Genomic DNA, 22,987 nt, shown 5'->3' with positions numbered 1-22,987 from the left:
CGGTGAATATGCAGCTCGTTAGAATGAAATTACAATGAAATTAACACCCTTAGCTGCTTACAGGCGTTGACATGAGCGAAAGAACAGATACCATCTTAGTATATATATAGAGTTAAGGCTCACCAGCCACTTAATCATCTTCTTCTTCTGTGCGAATGCACACACAGTGCCCGAACTCTTCCGGGAATCGGCAACGCGCCGCGAGTAATGAGTATAGTGGGCGGGGCACTACGAATGTGGTGAGGGACAATACGTTAACAATGTGGGTTTCGCGGGAGGCATGCCAGGGATAAATCCCTGCAGTCGCACTATCCTCTGTGTCCTCGGTGGCTCAGATGGACAGAGCGTCTGCCATGTAAGCTGGAGATCCCGGGTTCGAGTCCCGGTGGGGGCACACATTTTCATCTGTCCTCGTTGATATATGTCAACGCCTGTAAGCAGCTAAGGGTGTTCATTTCATTGTAATTTCATTCTAACGAGCTGCATATTCACCGATGGTATCTGTTCTTTCGGACATGTCCGAAAGAACAGATACCATCTTAGTATAAATATTTACAAGTGCAGTTATAGACTGAACTGCGAATACTTCTTTACAATTCTGATTGCTTCACACATATAGATCAATTGTCAATGCATAAACTGAATGTGGCGCCTGGCTAGGTCGTAGCTACTGACTTAGCTGAAGGCTACGCTAACTAGCGTCTCTGCAAATGAGATCTCTGAAGCTATAAAAAGTGAACCATTCCTATTAAAGTCGGCTGTAGAACTGGCCAGTGCGCTAGCTTGTCTCGTAAGACCAGCCGAGTGGCGGCGCTCGGTCTGCTAACGTCGGCAGTGACGACTCGCGAGTCCGGTGTGTACTGACGGACCGCGGCCGATTTGAAGCCTACAACCTAGCAAGTGTGGTGCCTTGCGGTGACACCACAATTTCCATTCATCAGGTGTAGAAATATGAAACCGGAAATTCCCTATAGACGGTGCTGGCCGTCATTGTAGGGCCCGTGAGACCGCGTCTGCAGCGCCATCTGCTTCCTGTAACGGCTGACGATGAATGTCAACACACAGCAACCCAAGTTCCATGCATCGGTATCTGTTGTGTGACAGTTCTTGAATTTATCAGCTCTTGCTATCTTAGGAATTCTGTGAATGATGTTTTCCCGAAAGTCTCATGGTACCTTACCAGTCTCATAGATTACACACCAAAATGAATATTCGTTTGTTTGTTACTTCCCCCGATGGTTTCAGAAATTCCGATAGAATGCCTGAGCTAGCAGGGCAGAGCGGATTACGTTGTGGAAAGGAGCCAAAATAAGTTGCTGTCGCCCGCATCTCGTGGTCGTGCGGTAGCGTTCTCGCTTCCCACGCCCGGGTTCGATTCCCGGCGGGGTCAGGGATTTTCTCTGCCTCGTGATGGCTGGGTGTTGTGTGCTGTCCTTAGGTTAGTTAGGTTTAAGCAGTTCTAAGTTCTAGGGGACTGATGACCATAGATGTTAAGTGCCATAGTGCACAGAGCCATTTTTTTAAGATGCTGTCAGTTGCACTCAGCATATAAACTTTATTTATCAACACACGATATTACAACAAGGATGCAAAACACTCAAAACTTTAATCGATCTCCTTTGGTTAACTTTAGGTCGACTGAAGGCAACACTCAAAATCCAAGACACAAGGCCTAAGCAAGAAATTGAAATACAAGGTTCTTCTGGAGGTTTCACAAAAAATATTTTCTAAATCTTCAATCTAAACAGGCTGGGGCAGCATATTAAGCAATAAGAAGAGTTTCAATCAAAAGGCAGAAGACCTTATCATAAAACATTTCATATAAAATTCGGCTGAAGGCCCCTATAAAGAATAACGATCTCATGCCTTAAGGGCAATACAAGAACATTAATTTAAGAGATATTAATACTCGGCTGAATGCCACACATCAACTAAATAACTAAAACCCAAACAGGGAAATTACAATGTAACACACAACGAAAGGCGCTCGGAAGTTTCTAAGGGTCGGCCTGAGATTGTAACACTAACGCCCGTTTAGATGAGACAGGCAAGGCAGCCTGTCCAACGAATTCTTAATCTGAAGGCAACCCAACCCACAGACAGCCGACCGGCCAATCAATAAAATCAGTTACGCTCCACGCAACCAGTAAAACGACCACAAGATTTCTATACGACGACACACAGAACAATGGCGCCCACAACGATCAACAACACGTCAGCTGTCGAACTACACACTGCGCTGGCCAGCAACAACGAGACGAGGAAAATGCACTGCCGAAAATTACGTCAACGACCAGGGCATGTAATCGGAACGTCAACGGCCACAAGGCAGGAGATACCGCTGATCAACTTCAGTCACAGGGAATAAATTAAGTTATGCTCCAGAGGAAGACGGCTGGAATCTTGTCCGACTTGAACACACGCACGTTGTCCCTCGTGCAAATGTCCCAAAAGCGACAACCAGCATCAACCGAAGAAACGTGGACAGTTGAGGCTCTATAGTAGGTTAAGTGAGGACTCAACATTCATGTCCAAGATCGGTGGGCGACGAACTTCGTAGAACTCGGAAGCAGCACCTCACACTCCAACCGCGCGTTCACACCGCCAGCGGCCCCGGCCAGAGTACGTGCGACGGAGACTTCCTTGCTGCTCCACACCAACCGACCGACTCCAAGGCCCGGAAACGGTGAAAGGACCAAATATACGTCGGCCGATGGGACGACCAACCGAACGACCAACCAACGGTCGTCCCGCTCCAATCTCCCTCAGTCGGACAGTTCATGGGTGTCGCCAGCGGTCGGTTAGCACTGGCTGTCGGCGCCTCACCGTCGCTCCGTCGACTTCACTGCTGCGTCCCGACTGCACTGCTGGTCCAACTGACTGCCAGACACACGACGACCCGGAAATACACTCCTGGAAATGGAAAAAAGAACACATTGACACCGGTGTGTCAGACCCACCATACTTGCTCCGGACACTGCGAGAGGGCTGTACAAGCAATGATCACACGCACGGCACAGCGGACACACCAGGAACCGCGGTGTTGGCCGTCGAATGGCGCTAGCTGCGCAGCATTTGTGCACCGCCGCCGTCAGTGTCAGCCAGTTTGCCGTGGCATACGGAGCTCCATCGCAGTCTTTAACACTGGTAGCATGCCGCGACAGCGTGGACGTGAACCGTATGTGCAGTTGACGGACTTTGAGCGAGGGCGTATAGTGGGCATGCGGGAGGCCGGGTGGACGTACCGCCGAATTGCTCAACACGTGGGGCGTGAGGTCTCCACAGTACATCGATGTTGTCGCCAGTGGTCGGCGGAAGGTGAACGTGCCCGTCGACCTGGGACCGGATCGCAGCGACGCACGGATGCACGCCAAGACCGTAGGATCCTACGCAGTGCCGTAGGGGACCGCACCGCCACTTCCCAGCAACTTAGGGACACTGTTGCTCCTGGGGTATCGGCGAGGACCATTCGCAACCGTCTCCATGAAGCTGGGCTACGGTCCCGCACACCGTTAGGCCGTCTTCCGCTCACGCCCCGACATCGTGCAGCCCGCCTCCAGTGGTGTCGCGACAGGCGTGAATGGAGGGACGAATGGAGACGTGTCGTCTTCAGCGATGAGAGTCGCTTCTGCCTTGGTGCCAATGATGGTCGTATGCGTGTTTGGCGCCGTGCAGGTGAGCGCCACAATCAGGACTGCATACGACCGAGGCACACAGGGCCAACACCCGGCATCATGGTGTGGGGAGCGATCTCCTACACTGGCCGTACACCTCTGGTGATCGTCGAGGGGACACTGAATAGTGCACGGTACATCCAAACCGTCATCGAACCCATCGTTCTACCATTCCTAGACCGGCAAGGGAACTTGCTGTTCCAACAGGACAATGCACGTCCGCATGTATCCCGTGCCACCCAACGTGCTCTAGAAGGTGTAAGTCAACTACCCTGGCCAGCAAGATCTCCGGATCTGTCCCCCATTGAGCATGTTTGGGACTGGATGAAGCGTCGTCTCACGCGGTCTGCACGTCCAGCACGAACGCTGGTCCAACTGAGGCGCCAGGTGGAAATGGCATGGCAAGCCGTTCCACAGGACTACATCCAGCATCTCTACGATCGTCTCCATGGGAAAATAGCAGCCTGCATTGCTGCGAAAGGTGGATATACACTGTACTAGTGCCGACATTGTGCATGCTCTGTTACCTGTGTCTATGTGCCTGTGGTTCTGTCAGTGTGATCATGTGATGTATCTGACCTCAGGAATGTGTCAATAAAGTTTCCCCTTCCTGGGACAATGAATTCACGGTGTTCTTATTTCAATTTCCAGGAGTGTACTATCGGTCGCTCCAGAGGTGATACGAGAGTGCACTTATCGATACCCGCTGCTGCTGCCGCCTACAGGCAAGTAAGGCAGGAAGTTAGTGACGCCAGTAAATGGAATAAGAAACGATGCGGGAGTACCGTAATAGACGATGACAAACAATAAATGGCAGGAACACGAGCCGCCCACGGCTCAAGAACGTTATGTATGCCTGCTTCCTTATTTGATCTCAAGTCTTCCTGAGCGAACCGAGCGTGGTGGCGCAGTGGTTAGCACACTGGACTCGCATTCGGGAGGACGACAGTTCAATCTCGCGTCCGGCCATCCTGATTTAGGTTTTCCGTGATTTTCTTAAATTGCTCCAGAAAAATGCCGGGATCGTTCCTTTCAAAGGGCACGGCCGACTTTCTTCCCCGTCCCTCCCTAATCCGATGAGACCGGTGACCTCGCTGTCTGGTCTCCTCCCCCAAATAATCCAATCCAATCCCTCCTGGGCGCTTTTAAATTCTGAGTAATACTGCGTCTTACATGTTGAGTCCAATTTCTTGGTTGGTTGGTTGGTTGTTTGGGGAAGGAGATCAGACAGCGTGGTCATCGGTCTCATCGGATTAGGGAAGGATGGGGAAGGAAGTCGGCCGTGCCCTTTCAGAGGAACCATCCCGGCATTTGCCTGGAGTGATTTAGGGAAATCACGGAAAACCCAAATCAGGATGGCCGGACGCGGGATTGAACCGTTGTCCTCCCGAATGCGAGTCCAGTGTCTAACCACTGCGCCACCTCGCTCGGTCCAATTTCTTCTTCCATAACGTCGTCAGACAACGCCTCCCAGTCATAAAGTCCTTCAGTGTACCCTTCCACCTATCTGCACTCTCCTCCGAGTTTAATGAAGAAATTCCTCCTGCACTCTTTATGTTAGAGATTAGAGCGCGCACGGAAACTTTCAGACAGTCGTTCTTCTCGCGAACCATACGCGACTGGAACAGGAAAGGGAGGTAATGACAGTGGCACGTAAAGTGCCCTCCGCCACACACCGTTGGGTGGCTTGCGGAGTATAAATGTAGATGTAGATGTATGTTGACTTTTATTTTTAATTGCAGATGGCCTATAGCGTTCGTTTGGTTCTCCGCATACGAAAATACACACAGAACTCCTAAACACAGACGTTGACTATGGGTATTGTATGACACAGTCACTTTCGCTGGCCGGAGTGGCCGTGCGGTTCTAGGCGCTATAGTCTGGAGCCGAGGGACCGCTACGGTCGCAGGTTCGAATCCTGCCTCGGGCATGGATGTGTGTGATGTCCTTAGATTAGTTAGGTTTAATTAGTTCTAAGTTCTAGGCGACTGATGACCTCAGAAGTTAAGTCGCATAGTGCTCAGAGCCATTTGAACCACAGTCCCTTTCACTGTTCAGAGATGTCACTAAACCCGCCCAAAGATATAAACAGCCATGCATGAGGAGCGCCTATTAGACGGAAGGGGTCCGACAGCCGATCAGTTCCAATCATTCCACCATAAAGGAGATACACGGCTCGTGTTGTCTGTAGACGCTGAATGCCGCGGTTCGATCGCGTCCGCATTGTTACTTTGTGCCAGGAAGGGCTCTCAACAAGGGAGGTGTCCAGGCGTCTTGGAGCGAACGAAAGCGATGTTGTTCGGACATGGAGGAGATACAGAGAGACAGGAACTGTCGATGACATGCCTCGCTCAGGCCGATGAGAGGATGACAGTTACCTACGGATTATGACTCGGAGGAACCCTGACAGCAAAGCCAACACGTTGAATAATGTTTTTCGTGCAGCCAAAGGACGTCGTATTACGACTCAAACTGTCCGCAATAGGCTGCATGATGCCCAAGTTCACTCCCCACGTCCATGGCGAGGCCCATCTTCGCAACCGCGACACGATGCAGAGCGGTACAAATGGGCCCAACAACACGGCGAATGGGCCGCTCAGGATTGGCCTCACGTCCTCTTCACCGATGAGTGTCGCATATGCTTTCAACCAGACAATCGTCGGAGACGTGTTTGGAGGCAACCCGGCCAGGCTGAACGCCTTAGACACTCTGTCCAGCGAGTGCAGCGAGGTGGAGGTTCCCTGATGTTTTGAGGAGGCATAATGTGGGGCCGACGTACGCCACTGCTGGTCATGGAAGGCGCCGTAACGGCTGTACGATACGTAAATGCCATTCCGACCGATAGTCCAACCATATCGGCAGCATATTGGCGAGCCATTCGCCTTCATGAGCGACAATTCGCGCCCCCATCGTGTACATCTTCTAAATGACTTCCTTCAGGATAACGACATCGCTAGACTACAGCGGCCAGCATGTTCTCCAGACATGAACCCTATCAAACATGCCTGGGACAGATTGAAAAGGGCTGTTTATGTACGTGACCCGTATTAGAGGTACCGGACTGTAAAGCTGTCTGGACCACCAGCTCTGAAGGTCTCGCTGTATGGTGGTACAATATGCAATGTGTGGTTTTCATGAGCAATAAGTAGGGGGGGAAAGACGTTTATGTTGATCTACACTCCTGGAAATGGAAAAAAGAACACATTGACACCGGTGTGTCAGACCCACCATACTTGCTCCGGACACTGCGAGAGGGCTGTACAAGCAATGATCACACGCACGGCACAGCGGACACACCAGGAACCGCGGTGTTGGCCGTCGAATGGCGCTAGCTGCGCAGCATTTGTGCACCGCCGCCGTCAGTGTCAGCCAGTTTGCCGTGGCATACGGAGCTCCATCGCAGTCTTTAACACTGGTAGCATGCCGCGACAGCGTGGACGTGAACCGTATGTGCAGTTGACGGACTTTGAGCGAGGGCGTATAGTGGGCATGCGGGAGGCCGGGTGGACGTACCGCCGAATTGCTCAACACGTGAGGCGTGAGGTCTCCACAGTACATCGATGTTGTCGCCAGTGGTCGGCGGAAGGTGCACGTGCCCGTCGACCTGGGACCGGACCGCAGCGACGCACGGATGCACGCCAAGACCGTAGGATCCTACGCAGTGCCGTAGGGGACCGCACCGCCACTTCCCAGCAAATTAGGGACACTGTTGCTCCTGGGGTATCGGCGAGGACCATTCGCAACCGTCTCCATGAAGCTGGGCTACGGTCCCGCACACCGTTAGGCCGTCTTCCGCTCACGCCCCAACATCGTGCAGCCCGCCTCCAGTGGTGTCGCGACAGGCGTGAATGGAGGGACGAATGGAGACGTGTCGTCTTCAGCGATGAGAGTCGCTTCTGCCTTGGTGCCAATGATGGTCGTATGCGTGTTTGGCGCCGTGCAGGTGAGCGCCACAATCAGGACTGCATACGACCGAGGCACACAGGGCCATCACCCGGCATCATGGTGTGGGGAGCGATCTCCTACACTGGCCGTACACCACTGGTGATCGTCGAGGGGACACTAATAGTGCACGGTACATCCAAACCGTCATCGAACCCATCGTTCTACCATTCCTAGACCGGCAAGGGAACTTGCTGTTCCAACAGGACAATGCACGTCCGCATGTATCCCGTGCCACCCAACGTGCTCTAGAAGGTGTAAGTCAACTACCCTGGCCAGCAAGATCTCCGGATCTGTCCCCCATTGAGCATGTTTGGGACTGGATGAAGCGTCGTCTCACGCGGTCTGCACGTCCAGCACGAACGCTGGTCCAACTGAGGCGCCAGGTGGAAATGGCATGGCAAGCCGTTCCACAGGACTACATTCAGCATCTCTACGATCGTCTCCATGGGAGAATAGCAGCCTGCATTGCTGCGAAAGGTGGATATACACTGTACTAGTGCCGATATTGTGCATGCTCTGTTACCTGTGTCTATGTGCCTGTGGTTCTGTCAGTGTGATCATGTGATGTATCTGACCCCAGGAATGTGTCAATAAAGTTTCCCCTTCCTGGGACAATGAATTCACGGTGTTCTTATTTCAATTTCCAGGAGTGTATATTCCAATTTTCTGTACAGGGTCCGGAACTCTCGGAACCGAGGTGATGCAAAACTTTTATTGATGTGTGTCTTTTGTGCTAATTTAGGTTTGTTCGACTGTACTCGCAGACAGCAGTTTCGTACTAACCATATGACTGTATATGTCAAACGATTTCCTACAGTTTTAACAATCATAGATGTAAGAAAGCAGTTTCTGATTCGCAAGTTGTCGTACAGCTCTTGCTAAATTATCGCACAACATGTTAGGCCTCGTAAGTTTCTATACTCTGGTTTCCGAATCACGGTTTGTAATCTCAAGTTGGCGCTTTCCTGAATGTTTATATGAATGTGGGGGATCGCCCTGTGTGTGCATATCACTCTTTTACTGTGGACAGACATAACATGACTGTCTCTTTCCGGATACAATAATGTCAAGTGAAACTTCTGGCTCTAAAACGTTGCGCTAGCAGCTAGCAGCAATAGCATAAAAGCAGTGAAGTTTGTGGGCAGTATGACGATATGCACCAACGACTTGTAGTCTCTATCTCCGACGCTAGTGGAGGAGAGTAGTTCACACTATGCATGAATATAAACCACAAGAAAATTATCTCTTGTAAAACTGGAAACTTTCCCGGTCGGAAACGTCACAATTATTAAACTATTCAGGGCTATGATAGCGATGTTGCATGACTTTCTTGCTGAAAACCAAACGAGACAAGAAATCTATCCGACCACGGCATCACAGGATGGAATGTTTTAATAACTGTTATTATCTTTAGAATACTTGTTAAGAGATTATCTTCCGTTAACTGCACTTGTTTTAATAAAAATTTCGTTCTGAGGCTTTGACGTCTTTATTAAGTGGTGGCTCGTTCATCTCCAGCCATGTAAAATGCATCTCCAAAGGTAGGATATTTTCTTGTAGCTGCCATGGCGTCAAGCAAATTCCGTATCTTTTGAAACGGTGTTTGTAAAAGGGATGCGGTGTTGAATTGAGGCCTAACCAGAAAACGCAGGCAGGCAATATCGTGATGAAACGTTACTCCAGCCGTGTAAAATGCTCCCCGCTTAACCCCCATTACCAGCCGTAGCAAATTTATTGCTATAGCGCATTTATGGTGGAAATTCCATCGGGACTTTTTGTCAGAGGAAAGATGGGCATAATCTGATCTTATTTTTATGTGCCAGTACTATTTGTGTTTAAGTTTGACCCTGACATCAACATCTTTCATATTTAGTTCGTTTTCTCTATTCAGGTTAGTGTATGTGATATGCTTGAAGACCTTCACATCTCTTGCTTAGATTTGTTTGCTGTTGGTCAATATAGGTACAAGTTTCAAGCCCTTAACTAAGGGCTGATGCAAAAAAGTTTCATACCTACATGATTTGTTTTCGTATTCCTGTCTTTTGATCTCGAAAAAGCGTGAAACTACTTTCAACTAGGCAAGGAAGAAAAATATGCAAGTAAAATGAGATAATATACATCTTTTATTATTTCCGTTATAAAAAGAAAACTGTTAACTTTCGTATGTTACAGCCAGAGAAGAACGAGAATTACACCCTGGTTGACCTGAGTCTACCTGTCATGAAACCAGCAATAGTGAACAGGTCAATCTTGGCAGATACGTGGCCAATGAGACTAGTTGAAGCGTACCACGAAGCTGGTGTTGTATGCTGCAACAGACTGAAGCACCCAGCAATGCAAGAATGGCTCAAGTAAGTGAAAGTTTCTTTATATTCCGAATAATTTTTGATTTACAGAAATTAAATACAGTGATGCAGCAAGCTGTACATGTGTAACGTGTAGGTCACCGCACGCTGTGTCTCGCAGAGAGTACTTAATGCCCCAAGATTATCTCCCTCGTTCCCATTAGGTTTCTGAAAGGCATAAGGGAAGAGAGACTGGCGGCGTCCTCTATACTAGCCTTAATTTTTCTAATGACACCGTTGAGTGCATGTATGTTGGAAGAAGTAAGATGTTTTCTGATTAATTTAGGGATTTTGTGAGGCTCAGAGCACTGCACGGACACTTTCGTGTAGCCTCCGGCCCTGCAGTCTGTGACGCTCTTAAAATTACTCAACAAACTCGTGAAGAATCCTGCGGGTCTTCTGTGAAGCTTTACTACCTCTTTCGTTATTTGAATTGGTAAGGAATCCATATCGGTGAGCAGTACTCAAGGAATGGTTGTGCGAGAGTTTTGTAAGCCAGCTGCTTCCCGAACAGATTGCGTTCCCTTCGGATTTTTCCAATAAATCTGTCTACAGTGGCTTAGCTTTATGTATCAGTTTCACCTAGAATCGATCCGGGCAAATTCTCCTAGACAGCGACGGTAATGACTGATTTCGAAGACTTATCACCGATCACGTAATCAGTTGTTATGGTGTATTTTCTTCTTATTATCTGTTTTAAATTACATTTAATTACGCCCAAAGCAACTGTCAATATTTACATCGAGTACTGACCAGGCACAAGTCTCCCCGTATTTCCTAGCAAGCCTTAAACGGTGTCATCTCCCTGTAGAAAGCTGTGTTGTTTGGCGAAAACCCTCATGATAATACAGACTACCTTTTTTACACTTACTTCTCAATGAGAGCAAAATACTACAGGGAGGAATAGGGGAATTTTAGTTTTAGGTGGGAACAGATATTAACAGATCAGTTTCCTTGTTACTGGCACCATAAACGTGGAAAAATAAAATTAAGTGTGTTCAGTGAAATATGACCTGTATGGAAATAGCGAAATGTTGCATAATGAAATCTATGTGGCCGGCCGGGGTGGCCGAGCAGTTCTAGGCGCTGCAGTCTGGAACCGCGTGACCGCTACGGTCGCAGGTTCGACTCCTGCCGTGGGCATGGATGTGTGTGATGTCCTTCGGTTAGTTAGGTTTAAGTAGTTCTAAGTTCTCGGGGACTGATGACTTCAGACGTTAAGTCCCATAGTGCTCAGAGCCATTTGAACCATTTGAAATCTATGTCCATCATATGCCAGTCAAAAGTAAAATTTTGGAGCCACAAATTTCCACGAATACGTAATCTATAGCCAGTAAAACAATTTACTAAGAAAAATGAGAGATTTTTAATTGTCACCCCGAAAATAACAGGCTGCGAGCCTGAAACTTGGCAATGGTGTTTGCCTCCAATGCGACGCATTTTCCCCAACGATGGTTGATTTGGCAGAGCCGTCGGTTGTAGGAGTCTGCACTGTGGATGTCCCACCTCGGAATCACCTCGTCGTCATTGTAGAGATCCTGCCGCGCAGTGGTTCCTTTGTCCGAGGAAAGACAACGTAGGTGTGAGGCGGAATGCAGGGGGCGGCGACTTCTGTCACACTCGAGATGTCGTGCAGTGTATCGGAAACTGGTCCACGAGTGACTCTTCACTGTTTCCTGTATCGCCTCGAATGTGATTCGCCAATTTCGTGCATTTAGTCTCCATTTCTCTTGCAACGCACGCTTCTTCGTAGAGAATTGTCCCGCGACATTCTTCTTCCTCATTCACACTTGTCCGACCACACTTGAAGAGTCTACGCCATGTAACTACAGTGTCATATGGTGGTGCGTTGCTACAACGGAAGAAGGAAGCAATCTGTGGAAAACCTTGATAAAATACAGGAAAAGCACATCATAAAAAAGACAGATAGAGCTCACAAAAGTATGTACGACACATTCTAAGGTAAAACTAAATTGAATCTGTCAGATATGGATACAAACTAACTGTTAGCGAATAAAAGGAAAAAAAAACACATGTCTCTTTGTGACCTTCCAGACTTATACATCACAGCACACTGCTGCTAGGCTTTATCTAATATATCCTGCTTTTATATACTGTTATCTCAGCTTTTGTGTACTGCAGGTTCTATTAAAAGCGGAATATTATTGCATAAAACCGCTAGATTTTTAGTGGAACGTTCACACAAAAACTTTGACTAATCGGTTGCACATTGTGCATGACCACAAGATTTGACAGATGCTAATTTTTACGTTTTATCTTGAGTTGTATATTAAATACACTCATCTACCGTTTTCCTATCCTTAGATATATTACATTTTGTACATTACCTCTGCTAAATTGTTACGTACCAGATACGCTTCATGTCTTTCTGTGGGCATTTGGTAAATTTTGTTTTACCTTATGTGTCGTCTGATAATATACCGATTTTGATGTTTGCATGTAAGCATTAATTGATAGTAATTACTCATTTATTGTAATATATTATTTTATCGAACAGATAGACGTTCACTTATTATAATTACATTTTCATACATATGAATATCTGATAGATAATAAATTGGGTGATTTAATAGATTTAATAGAATGTTACTGGGCATTTAAAAATGGCTCTGAGCACTACGGGACTTAACATCTATGGTCATCAATCCCCTAGAACTTAGAACTACTTAAACTAACTAACCTAAGGACATCACAAAACACCCAGTCATCACGAGGCAGAGAAAATCCCTGACCCCGCCGGGAATCGAACCCGGGAACCCGGGCGTGGGAAGCGAGAACGCTACCGCACGACCACGAGCTGTAGAGCACTGAGCATTTAAAGCTACATTGTATGAATCGGCTGTATCAGTACTTACGTATTTCAGAACATAAATTTTCATTAACGCCGTATTGTACTGCCACCTGACGTCTTCTTCACTTACTTTGATGTGTACAGTGAATTAGTTTGCAATCAGATGTCATGAAATAATGTAGACCACATATTTTGTATCCATGTTTGACAAATTCAGTTTCATTTTACCTAAGATTGTGTTGTACCTCTCATTTTTACGATGTGTATTTCATGTACTTCGTCAATGTTTTTCACTGAGTGCTTGCTTCATACGTTTGTACGAAGTACGTTTTATGTAACTGTACCAATGTATTTTTACTGACAACCTTTCACCTGTTTCTCTTGAAGAGGTTTTGAAAATGACGTAAGGTCGAAACGCGTGAGGCAGTATCAAATTAATAAACACTACGGTCATGACTAATATCAATTTTTGAGCCCATAACCAATATTAACACGTTAAGGGTGCTAAACAGTATTAGCACAGGAAGGGGAAGTGACTTGGTTGTTTTTGTAGAAGAGACCAAACAGCGAGGTTATCTGTCTCATAGGGTTAGGGACGGATGAGGAAGGAAGGCGGCCGTGCCCTTTCAAAGGAACCATCCCGGCAATTTCCCTGGAGCGATTTAGGGAAATCATGGAACACCTAAATCAGGATGGCCGGATGCGGGATTGAACCGTCGTCCTTCCGAATGTGAGTCCTGCTGTGGCGTAGCAAGACAGCCACGCCACTCGGAAGTAGCCGAAAGGCACGCGTTAAGCTCACGCAGATGGGCGTGAGGTCTGAAATAGGATACGTAATGAATGCTATAAAGAAAAGTACGTAGCTTCTGGAATACTTAACTTTAATCCATCATTTGTATACAGCATTCTTGATGATACAAGTGAGACTCTCTCTAGAAATGGTTAATGGCACCTTCCTAGGTCGTAGCCATGGACTTAGCTGAAGGCTATTCTAACTATCTCTCGGCAAATGAGAGAAAGGCTTCGTCAGTGTAGTCGCTAGCAAAGTCGTCGTACAACTGGGCCGAGTGCTAGTACGTCTCTCTAGACCTGCCGTGTGGTGGCGCTCGGTCTGCAATTACTGACAGTGGCGACACGCGGGTCCGACATGTACTAATGGACCGCGGCCGACTTAAAGCTACCACCTAGCAAGTGTGGTGTCTGGCGGTGACACCACAAGTCCAGTGTGGGCAAGTGAGTTCTTGAAAGTGCGTGCAGATATAAGATGTCCCCAAAGTAGTGCATCGCGAACCGAGGTCAGGAGCACAGTTGCGTAATAAGTGTGTCCTTACACATCCACATGGTCTGGTAACGCCGAGAAGAGCCCGATTCTGCGGGTTTTCGTTGCAGCCAGTTGCACGCCTCTCCACGTGGCACGAGGCCTCTTTCTGTACACATCTGAAGACTCGTCTACTGATGGGATCAAGACACGGTCCATGGATTCTACCAGCTTCTCCAGTCAAGTAGTGATTTGTTACTTGTTAGTGACAATGCACGGTTCTCCTCAATAGTAACAGGATCTGAAAATGGCAGGTTGAGACGGGCGAAATCACTCATCTGTGAGGATAATTGTAACTGAGTCCGAAAATTTTAAACAAGCAGACTATTGCTTGTATTTCACATCAAAATTCAAAAGAAACAGCAGCATATACTTAGAAGCATACACTTAAACAAACTCGGGTCGATCTCTACACTTCTTTTCGCAGGTGGCCAAATCATAATGTAAGACACAGTACATGGCCCTCAGACAGTAGCCCATCAGGTAGCGACCAACTACATAAAATTTTAAATATGAACCGAAAAAACGTAAAGATGTTGCACATTTACAAGTGCCAACTGAGAGGAAATAGGTGGGTAGCTAGTCTTGATTCGCAAGTGTATAAAAAATTAGAAATTCAGCTCAATAGACGGTGTAACAAGTACGAATAGCGTAAAGAGCGAATGATGAAACTGTACAAAATACATGCTGTTCCTACTTTAACATTCGGATGCGAGTCATAGTTCGGTGAGAGAAAAGATGAAGTAAAATTACAGACAATTGAAATGCTGTTACTGAGATCAGTTAAAGGCAGAATGATGTTAGAAATATAAAATGAGATACGTGCATAGTCATTGACTGGGAGTGCAAATGAACACAAACAGGTACCATATCAAACGCATGAATAATGATGGAATATCATGAGTGTTACAGAGTACCAAGCAGTCGCCACAGACTCCACCGAAAGTGACACACTTTGAAACAGGCAGTACTCTATAACCTGTGATTGGACACTCTTGATGAAGCATTCTTGTCCATCAAAATTTAAGCTCAGTGGTTCACTGCAGAAAGTTTTTCAAGCTGTAGAAGTAGCCACTCGTTCGCCTTTGACACATACGGTATAGCGCACTGATACACTGGCATCACAGTTGACAGGACCGGGTTCAAAGTATAGTTCTGCCCAGAATGAGATTTTCACTCTGCAGCGGAGTGTGCGCTGATATGAAACTTCCTGGCAGATTAAAACTGTGTGCCCGACCGAGACTCGAACTCGGGACCCTTGCCTTTCGCGGGCAAGTGCTCTACCATCTTTTTTTTTTTTATTTGCATACAAAATTAGATAGTTCACAAACACTAAATGAAATGCATCCTCTGCAAAAACAAAATCATTGTAAAACAAATCACAAATGTAAAGGAACAGGGATACAGGGATGTTATTTTTATTTATTTATTTATTTATTTTCCATAAAGATCACTCTGTTAAAAGGAACATGTAGATCATTTCATGGTATAGTATGTGCATTATATATGGAGCGGTGAGAGAAGCGTGAGGTTCATTATCAGCTGTCAAATGTGTACACCGACTGCACCCGGCACATCCCAACTGCGTGGGGGGTCGAGGAAGACTGCCTGAAGATAGCTGGCAAAGGTTTTCCGATAGTGTGACCATCTATGAACCTCATTGTGGGCTTGCTGCAAGAAATACCAAAAGTCGAGTTGCGACTTGGCAGCGTCCCCATAGAGGTACGCGATCGTCCAAACTTTGACCCAGATGATAGAGTGTGATTTAGTCGCCAGAAAGTAGTCACTCTCCGGATGTAAGAAGGAAGCAGGTGTAATATGTTGCGGGGTCACACGGAGGTAGCAAGCCACCATCTGTCTTCCTAGCAGCCATACGTCCTCCACCGCGACACAAGTTACGCGGTGATGGTCGTCATCCACTTGGCGACATTTCGGGCATAGTGGAGTGTCCACTAGTCCGATTGCATAGAGTCGTTGGTTGGTGTTGAACTTGCCACAGGTGACAGAGAACCACAGTGCCCGAACGAAGGTAGGAAGGGATTTTTGGTGCACATGTCTCCAAATCTTCGGCCAATGCAACTTGGGGTGTTTGAGTTCAATGACATTACGACTTATCCGTCGTTGCAGCCAAACATAAAAATCCTTCGCGCATGGTGGTCTTGTGCGCGGAAGCTCGTCTCTGATATAACTAAGTTCCACGATAAATGTTGATACATGCGCAAAATGTGGCGTAATGTTGCCCACCGCTACCGGAGGTGTGAGGGACGCCGGAACTAGGAGGTCCAGTAGGCGGGATGTAAGGGAATCACGCCCGCTACGCCATTGCTTGTACATCGTGGCTAGAAGGAGCGCCGTCGCCCGGCAGTGAACATTCGTAAGTCCGAGTCCCCACTTGTCCGTAGGGAGCGTGAGCGTTTCGTATCGCACATTGAGGGGCGATCCAATCATCACAAAATAGCCTACTGCTGATTGAAGTCGACGTCCGAGCGTGAGTGGTAGGGGCAGGATCTGCGAAATAGGCACCATTCGAGAAACCACATAAGTGTTCAGATATTCGACTCGCTGCAAAGGATCAAGGCGCCGTAGGAGATGTTGTCGGACCATTGTACGTGTTGTCTGTAAAATACGTCGGTAGTTAACTGCCGCAGTATGTTTTACAGATGAGGTAAAATCTATGCCGAGATAGCGGAATCGTTGAACATAAGGAAACGGACTGATTTCTTCCGGCGTAAGGCCCCTTCCAACCGGCATTGCTGCCGATTTGTTCATGTTCACTGCACTACCCGCCGTCACACTGTGGTCCAACAACAGTTCAAGTACCGTCTTCACCTCTTCTTCAGAACGAACGAGCAGCAGGAGGTCGTCCGCATAGGCACGACATTTGAAGGTGTAGCCCCGCAGTTCCATCCCAGAAAGAGAATTTGTTAGCCTCCCAATTAATGGTTCCAACGCTGTCGCGAACAGCAGCATCGAAAGAGGGCAGCCCTGGTGAATGGATCGTCGAATCTGAATGGGCCCTGCTATACGCCCATTAACCTTTACCAAGGATTGTGCGCCCCCATAAATCCTTCTAATGAGACCAGTAAAACGGTCTGGAAATCCCATTTGTTCCAGTACAGCGCACAGATAGTTGTGGCGCACCTTATCAAAAACACTGTCAAAATCAACCGCCACCATCGCCGCTTTAAGCCGGCACTCCTCCGCCAGCGCTATCACATCACGGCATTCGCCAGTAGCTGTTTGCACATTCACCGATCCACCCGGTGTCGTCTGTTCTGGAGAGAGAACGCTACGAATTAACATACGACATCGGGACGCTAGCAACCGTGCAAAGATCTTATAGTCGGCATTAAGCAGGGTGATAGGGCGATAATGTGTGACCATAATTCCTGGCTTCGGTTTATGTACTGGCACCAAGAGGCCTTCCATAAAAGTCGGTGGAATAGGCGCATCGGAATTTAACATCTCGTTGTACATTTCCGTCCATCGCGGTGCCATTTCGTTACGAAATTCTCGATAAAATTCAGCAGGAAGTCCATCAATGCCTGGGGACCGATTCAACGCACCCTTTGCGCATCCCGCGGCTTCCACCGTCAGTGTACGGGAGACGTACGTGGCTATACGTTCGAGGTCATCGACAGGGGCTGCTTCTTCCCAATAGATGTGTTGGTAATGATCAACGAATGCAGAGACAATGTCCGCTTGACGCGTCACTCTTCGGTCTTCGCGGGTAATTAATTCCCGTACCAAAACGCGTCGTCGGTGCTTTCGTTCATTCACGACGTGGTGCATGGAAGGAATCTCGTGCATTATCGTATCGTGACATCTGGCGCGCACCATGATTCCCTGAAGATATTTCCGAGCTAAAGCCACTAGTTTAGCTTTTATCCTTTTGCGTTCGATCCAGATGTCCTGTCCCGGCGGACCATCGTCCAGGTCGCGCAGCGCTGCAAAATAAAAGTCGGTCGTACGGCGGCGCCATTCTGCCATCTCCCTGCTATATGAGATGAACGTACGGCGAAGCGCCGGTTTAGCACAAGTCAGCCACCAATCAAGCTTCGTCGCATACTTTCCAACCCTTCGCTCGCACATCGTCCATGTCTCAAGGATCCGGTGACGGCATTTAGGATCATGTAGATGTTGAATGTTTAATTTCCACGGGGCCTTACTGTTCCACACCTCTCTACGGGGAAGAAGCACCGTACAGATGTAAGCGCTGAGATCGGAAAATGCCAATGGCCAGCGTTCCGCGTCCTGGACATCATTTGCATGAGCGCGTGAGATATAAATGCGATCTAACCTGCTCGCCGAATGACTTGTCACATAGGTGTATCCCGGTGCATCTCCATGTCGTAATTCCCACGTGTCACTAAGTACAAGGTCGTTGACAACGATTCGCAACTCTTGGCTGATGTTTGCTTGCGGCCATTGGTCTTTCTGGCTGAGAACACAGTTGAAATCTCCACCAATTATTACACATTCATAACGTCCATGGAAAAGTGGGGCAATGTCTTCTGCATAAAATCGCGCCCTTTCCCGCCGCCGATTGTTTCCCGACGGTGCATAAAGATTGATGATGCGTGTCCCAAACGTCGTGAAATCCATTCCCCTGGCCGACGGAAGGTAACACACGTTTTCCACTGCGAAGCCATCTCGCACGTAAACTGCCACCCCACTCCCATTGTGATCTCCATGTGACGAATAAGATTGGTAGCCTGCGATGTATGGGAGTGCAGCTATGTGGACTTCCTGCAGCAAAGCAATATCCACATCAGATGCCCAAATCGTTTCCTTCAGTAGGTGTATTTTGGCCGGTGAACGCACGTCATTTATATTTAATGTCGCAATACGGTTCGCATGGCGTTGAATCCCACTCTGTCGATGCGCAACATCATCTCCCTGCATCGGCGCTGGGGACTGAGTTAGAAGACGTTCTCTCGCCCCTCTCCCTTCACCTTCAGCAATTATTAGGCCGTCTTCGTGAGTGCCGGCTGCATCTGTATGACGTCCGGCGCCTCCTCAATATCGTCATACCACATCTTTGCAGGCAGTGATATATTCGTGTCCATAGCCACAGCATCTGCGTCTGGAGAGCCAACTGGCTGTGATTCCTCTTCAGCATCACCACGTCCCGGTACCGTCAATGTGACAGACCGCTGTGGGTCTGATCGAACTGTTTCCATTGCCTCATCGTGTTTCGTAGAGGCTGTTGTGTCGTCTTGGTCCACAGGCACATCGTCGTCGGGGCAAGGGGAGTCACCCCGAGGAGATGTCGTGCGACGCCGCCGTTTCCTCCTTTTCGGGGAACGTTGTTTGCGTGATCTTCCTTCCGTGTCCTCAGATTGTAGGGAATCACGGCTGCCCGACAGAAAAGCATCCGTAGGAACTAGAAGTGTTTAGAGTCCCATCGTTGTACTTGGCGGGAGTTCGGTCGTAACTGACTGCGTTCCAGACGGAACAGCATCCGTAGTGGCTGGAACTGCTTCGTGAACTATCGGTGTGCTTGGTGGGAGTTCTGTCTCATCTGATGTTGTCGCCGTAGATTGTATGCTCGATGGAGCAGCATCCTCTGTCGACCATCGTAAATCACCACCGCCCGACAACCACCAATTGTCAGATAGGACGGTACATGCTTTTGAAGATCAATAGTGATCTGTCGCACTCCGTTAAGAACTGGGTACGTGGTGAATTGTGTCCAGCGTTCTGCTGTGTGACCATGTACCGTGCCGTATGGCTTAAAAGCCTCGATAACTTCGTCAGCCGGGAGCTCAAATGGCAGCTCAAAAACACGTATTGTCCATACACCCAGACCAGCATGTTCTACAGCTACCGTGCCGACATTCCCGTCACTATGGCAAAATCGGAGACCTGCTTTTGTCGCCTGTAGAATTCTCTCACACGCCGCGTGATTTACCATCTTAACATACACCGTGGGACTAACGATGGACAGATGAATTCCGACAATATCGTTTGGCGGTATCTTGACGTCCTCTCGAATGAATCGTTCCACTGCTAACGCCTTTGGTCGTTCGTAGTCTTTGCAGAAATTGAATCGTAATGTAGTTTTCCTGTACTTGTTCGCCATGATCGTTGTTACTAGCCCGCGCGCAGACTAAGTCCACAAGTAAACAAACACTCGCACACGCCGCACAGGCGGAAGTATCGGACCTCCGCTTTGCACGGCCGCTAGCGCCGAACTCTGTACCCTCTGAGCTACCGAAGCACGACTCACACCCGGTACTCACAGCTTTACTTCTGCCAGTATCTTGTCTCGTACCTTCCAAACTTTACAGAAGCTCTCCTGTGAACCTTGCAGAACCTTTATAGTTCTGCCATCTGTATGTATGATTTTCGAAGTTTTCCATGTCTGGATTGATCCTTTCGAAAGACACGGCCGATTTCCTTTAAAGGGTATGTCTTATCCGAGCTTGCCGTCCGTATCTAATCATCTCGTCGTCGTCGGAACATTAAATACTAATCAAAACAAAAAGTGTACGGGCAAAGTTTGAAAAGGGCGCTAATAAAGGCTGTATTCAAGAGAAGCCTGATAAAGTATAAAGAAATATGACATTGGACCTGAGCATTAAAATTCGTCAAGGACCACGCGGAACACATTGTTTGAGGCATGATACAACGAAGTATTTCGCAAAATATTTTAATAATGTTCATCTTCGTTGCCACCAGATGAACTTCTAAATTTGTCTCGTCACGTTTGTTTTTGTTGCGTCTATTTTTCTACCTACCAAGCTACAGCACGTCTGTAAATCATTTCTTGCTTGTATTGATAACAAGAAGAGTAGTAGCCTATTTTGCGGTAGTTAGTTTCGCTATTCGCCTTATGATAGCTGTAACTAGAAGTTGGTTAGCTTTAAAAATATTTCATAGTAATTATACTACTTTTCCAATCGACTGTAATGGAAATGTTCCTCATGACATTGTTCGTTCCAGGTCTGATCATAGGTTTGATCTTGTCGTCATGGAGCGTCTGCCGTACCAGTGTTTCTACGGGCTGGTGCACAAAGTAGGGCTGCCCCCCATGGTTGGCATCCTGACACTTCCTGCTATGGCACCAACCTACTACGCCATAGGCAACCCCATAAACCCAGCATATCTGTCAGACGTTTTCATTGGCTACACCGACCACATGGATTTCTGGCAGAGGCTGTACAACACGTACTTCATCGCAAGGTTTCTCTATTTCTGGCAGACAACAGTACTGCCTGCCCATGAAGCCATTATGAGGGAAATTTTTGGCCCGGATCCACCATCAGTTTACGAAATGGAGCGCAACTTCAGCATGCTGATAGTAGATGTCCATTTCAGTGGGGATTACCCTAGACCAAATGTACCAAATGTGATCGAAGTCACAGGACTGCACGTAGAAGACAATGTCGAACCATTACCAAAGGTAGGTGTAAGGTGATTATATAACATTTATATATTTGTGTCATAATCATATCTTTTAATACACGCTATGCGAAAGAATCAAAATGAGAGGCAGTAAAAATTTTATACTTTTATTACACATTCAGACTCTCCATTTTCTAGGACAATGTGTTTAGACAGATTTGTAACTAAACCCTCATTTGCTTCTATCCCACGCGTATGTTACCATCTGTTGTACCCGTCACTTTGCGGTTCCGAGTACCGTATTCTATCCGTTGCGTTCATGTAAGGGTTCTTCCATACCAAAGTGATTGTATTACAGACATCTTAAGATGTGAACCGACACCTAATGCCTTTAGTTATGAGCTTTATGTACAGACTTATTCCCTCATCTAAATCTATAAACGCCTCATTTTTGCCTACTGAAGTTTGGACAGCTCATATCAGAGCTTGTAGCGTTATTTGTCTGTTTAATCTCATCACAGCTTAAGGTGGCATTTCTTTAATATTTTGTGGAGTTATGACTGTTCGGCCAACAATCAAAAATTTCAGATACGTCAGGTATACTCGTTATTTCAAATTTAACACATGAAATGTTATGTGCTGTTGACACTGTTGTGTGAAATGGAAGACTGAATATTTACGATCTCGTGAAAAGAGTTGCGGCGTTCGATGTGTGGTAGTGTATCATAGAGAGATGAAGACATAATGACTGGGTCAGGTAGACAATGATGAAGTACTTGAGCACCATGAAGTGCTAACCATCACCACACGCTGAAAAGCCTTTCTCTCAAAATTTCGGGCACTTTGTCATCCAACTTATCAGCGAAGGAAAGACTGCGACGAACGTAGTCATGCAAAGCGGATACTTTCATGGCCACAGAATCATTGATAGTTTCTTGACAAGGCATTGCCATGTTGATCTAGACAGCTGAATATCGAAAACAATATTCAATTACGGTCGCCCTCGCCCACTCTCTGTAAAGACCCAGAACATTGAAAAAAAAAAAGAAAGGCGAAGATCGTCTGGCAGAAATGTACGCTTTCAGAATTTTCTTTCTTAGTTGGATCCTAGTTTCAGCACGATTACATTTATTTTGTTGAAAATTGCTTGCTTCATCTGCGTTGTTCTCTTAGTTTTTCTCTTGTTTAATATAATTTTTATTGACAGACCACAAAACACTTTCAGTATCTCTACTGTCAGCTTTTTACAGTTTCAATTTCTAACGTTCTAACAGTGATAAGATGGCTTTAGATGGCGGTTGTTGCTACCCATTTGTTTAAGGTGAACATACTGTCTTAGAATAACCTTCGAATTTCGTTTATACTTATTAAGAGTCCCCTAAATTTAGACAATCTGGTTGCATCCTTTGTCAACGGTGACACCTTGTTCTTCTTCCTCCTTTTACTGTCGACTGTGCCTTGTATACCTCTTCATTTTTTCCATCTGTAGCAAGCGACAAAATTGATATTATTATTCTTTTTTGACGAGATTACTGGTCACGTT

At 47.1% G+C, this 22,987-nt stretch overlaps 1 protein-coding gene across 1 annotated transcript in view; it reads left to right on the top strand.

Annotated features, from left to right (window-relative positions):
• Nucleotides 1–22,987, top strand: part of LOC126094441 (UDP-glucosyltransferase 2-like) — a 108,064-nt gene that overhangs the window by 31,778 nt on the left and 53,299 nt on the right. The window contains exons 3-4 of the mRNA XM_049908810.1: nt 9,792–9,970; nt 21,043–21,502. Of these exons, the coding sequence (XP_049764767.1) occupies nt 9,792–9,970; nt 21,043–21,502 (639 nt within the window). The remainder of the gene's footprint in view (nt 1–9,791; nt 9,971–21,042; nt 21,503–22,987) is intronic.

This window comes from Schistocerca cancellata, chromosome 8 (assembly GCF_023864275.1).
Source record: "Schistocerca cancellata isolate TAMUIC-IGC-003103 chromosome 8, iqSchCanc2.1, whole genome shotgun sequence".
NCBI lineage: Eukaryota > Metazoa > Arthropoda > Insecta > Orthoptera > Acrididae > Schistocerca > Schistocerca cancellata.
This window is presented reverse-complemented; position numbering and strand designations above follow the sequence as displayed.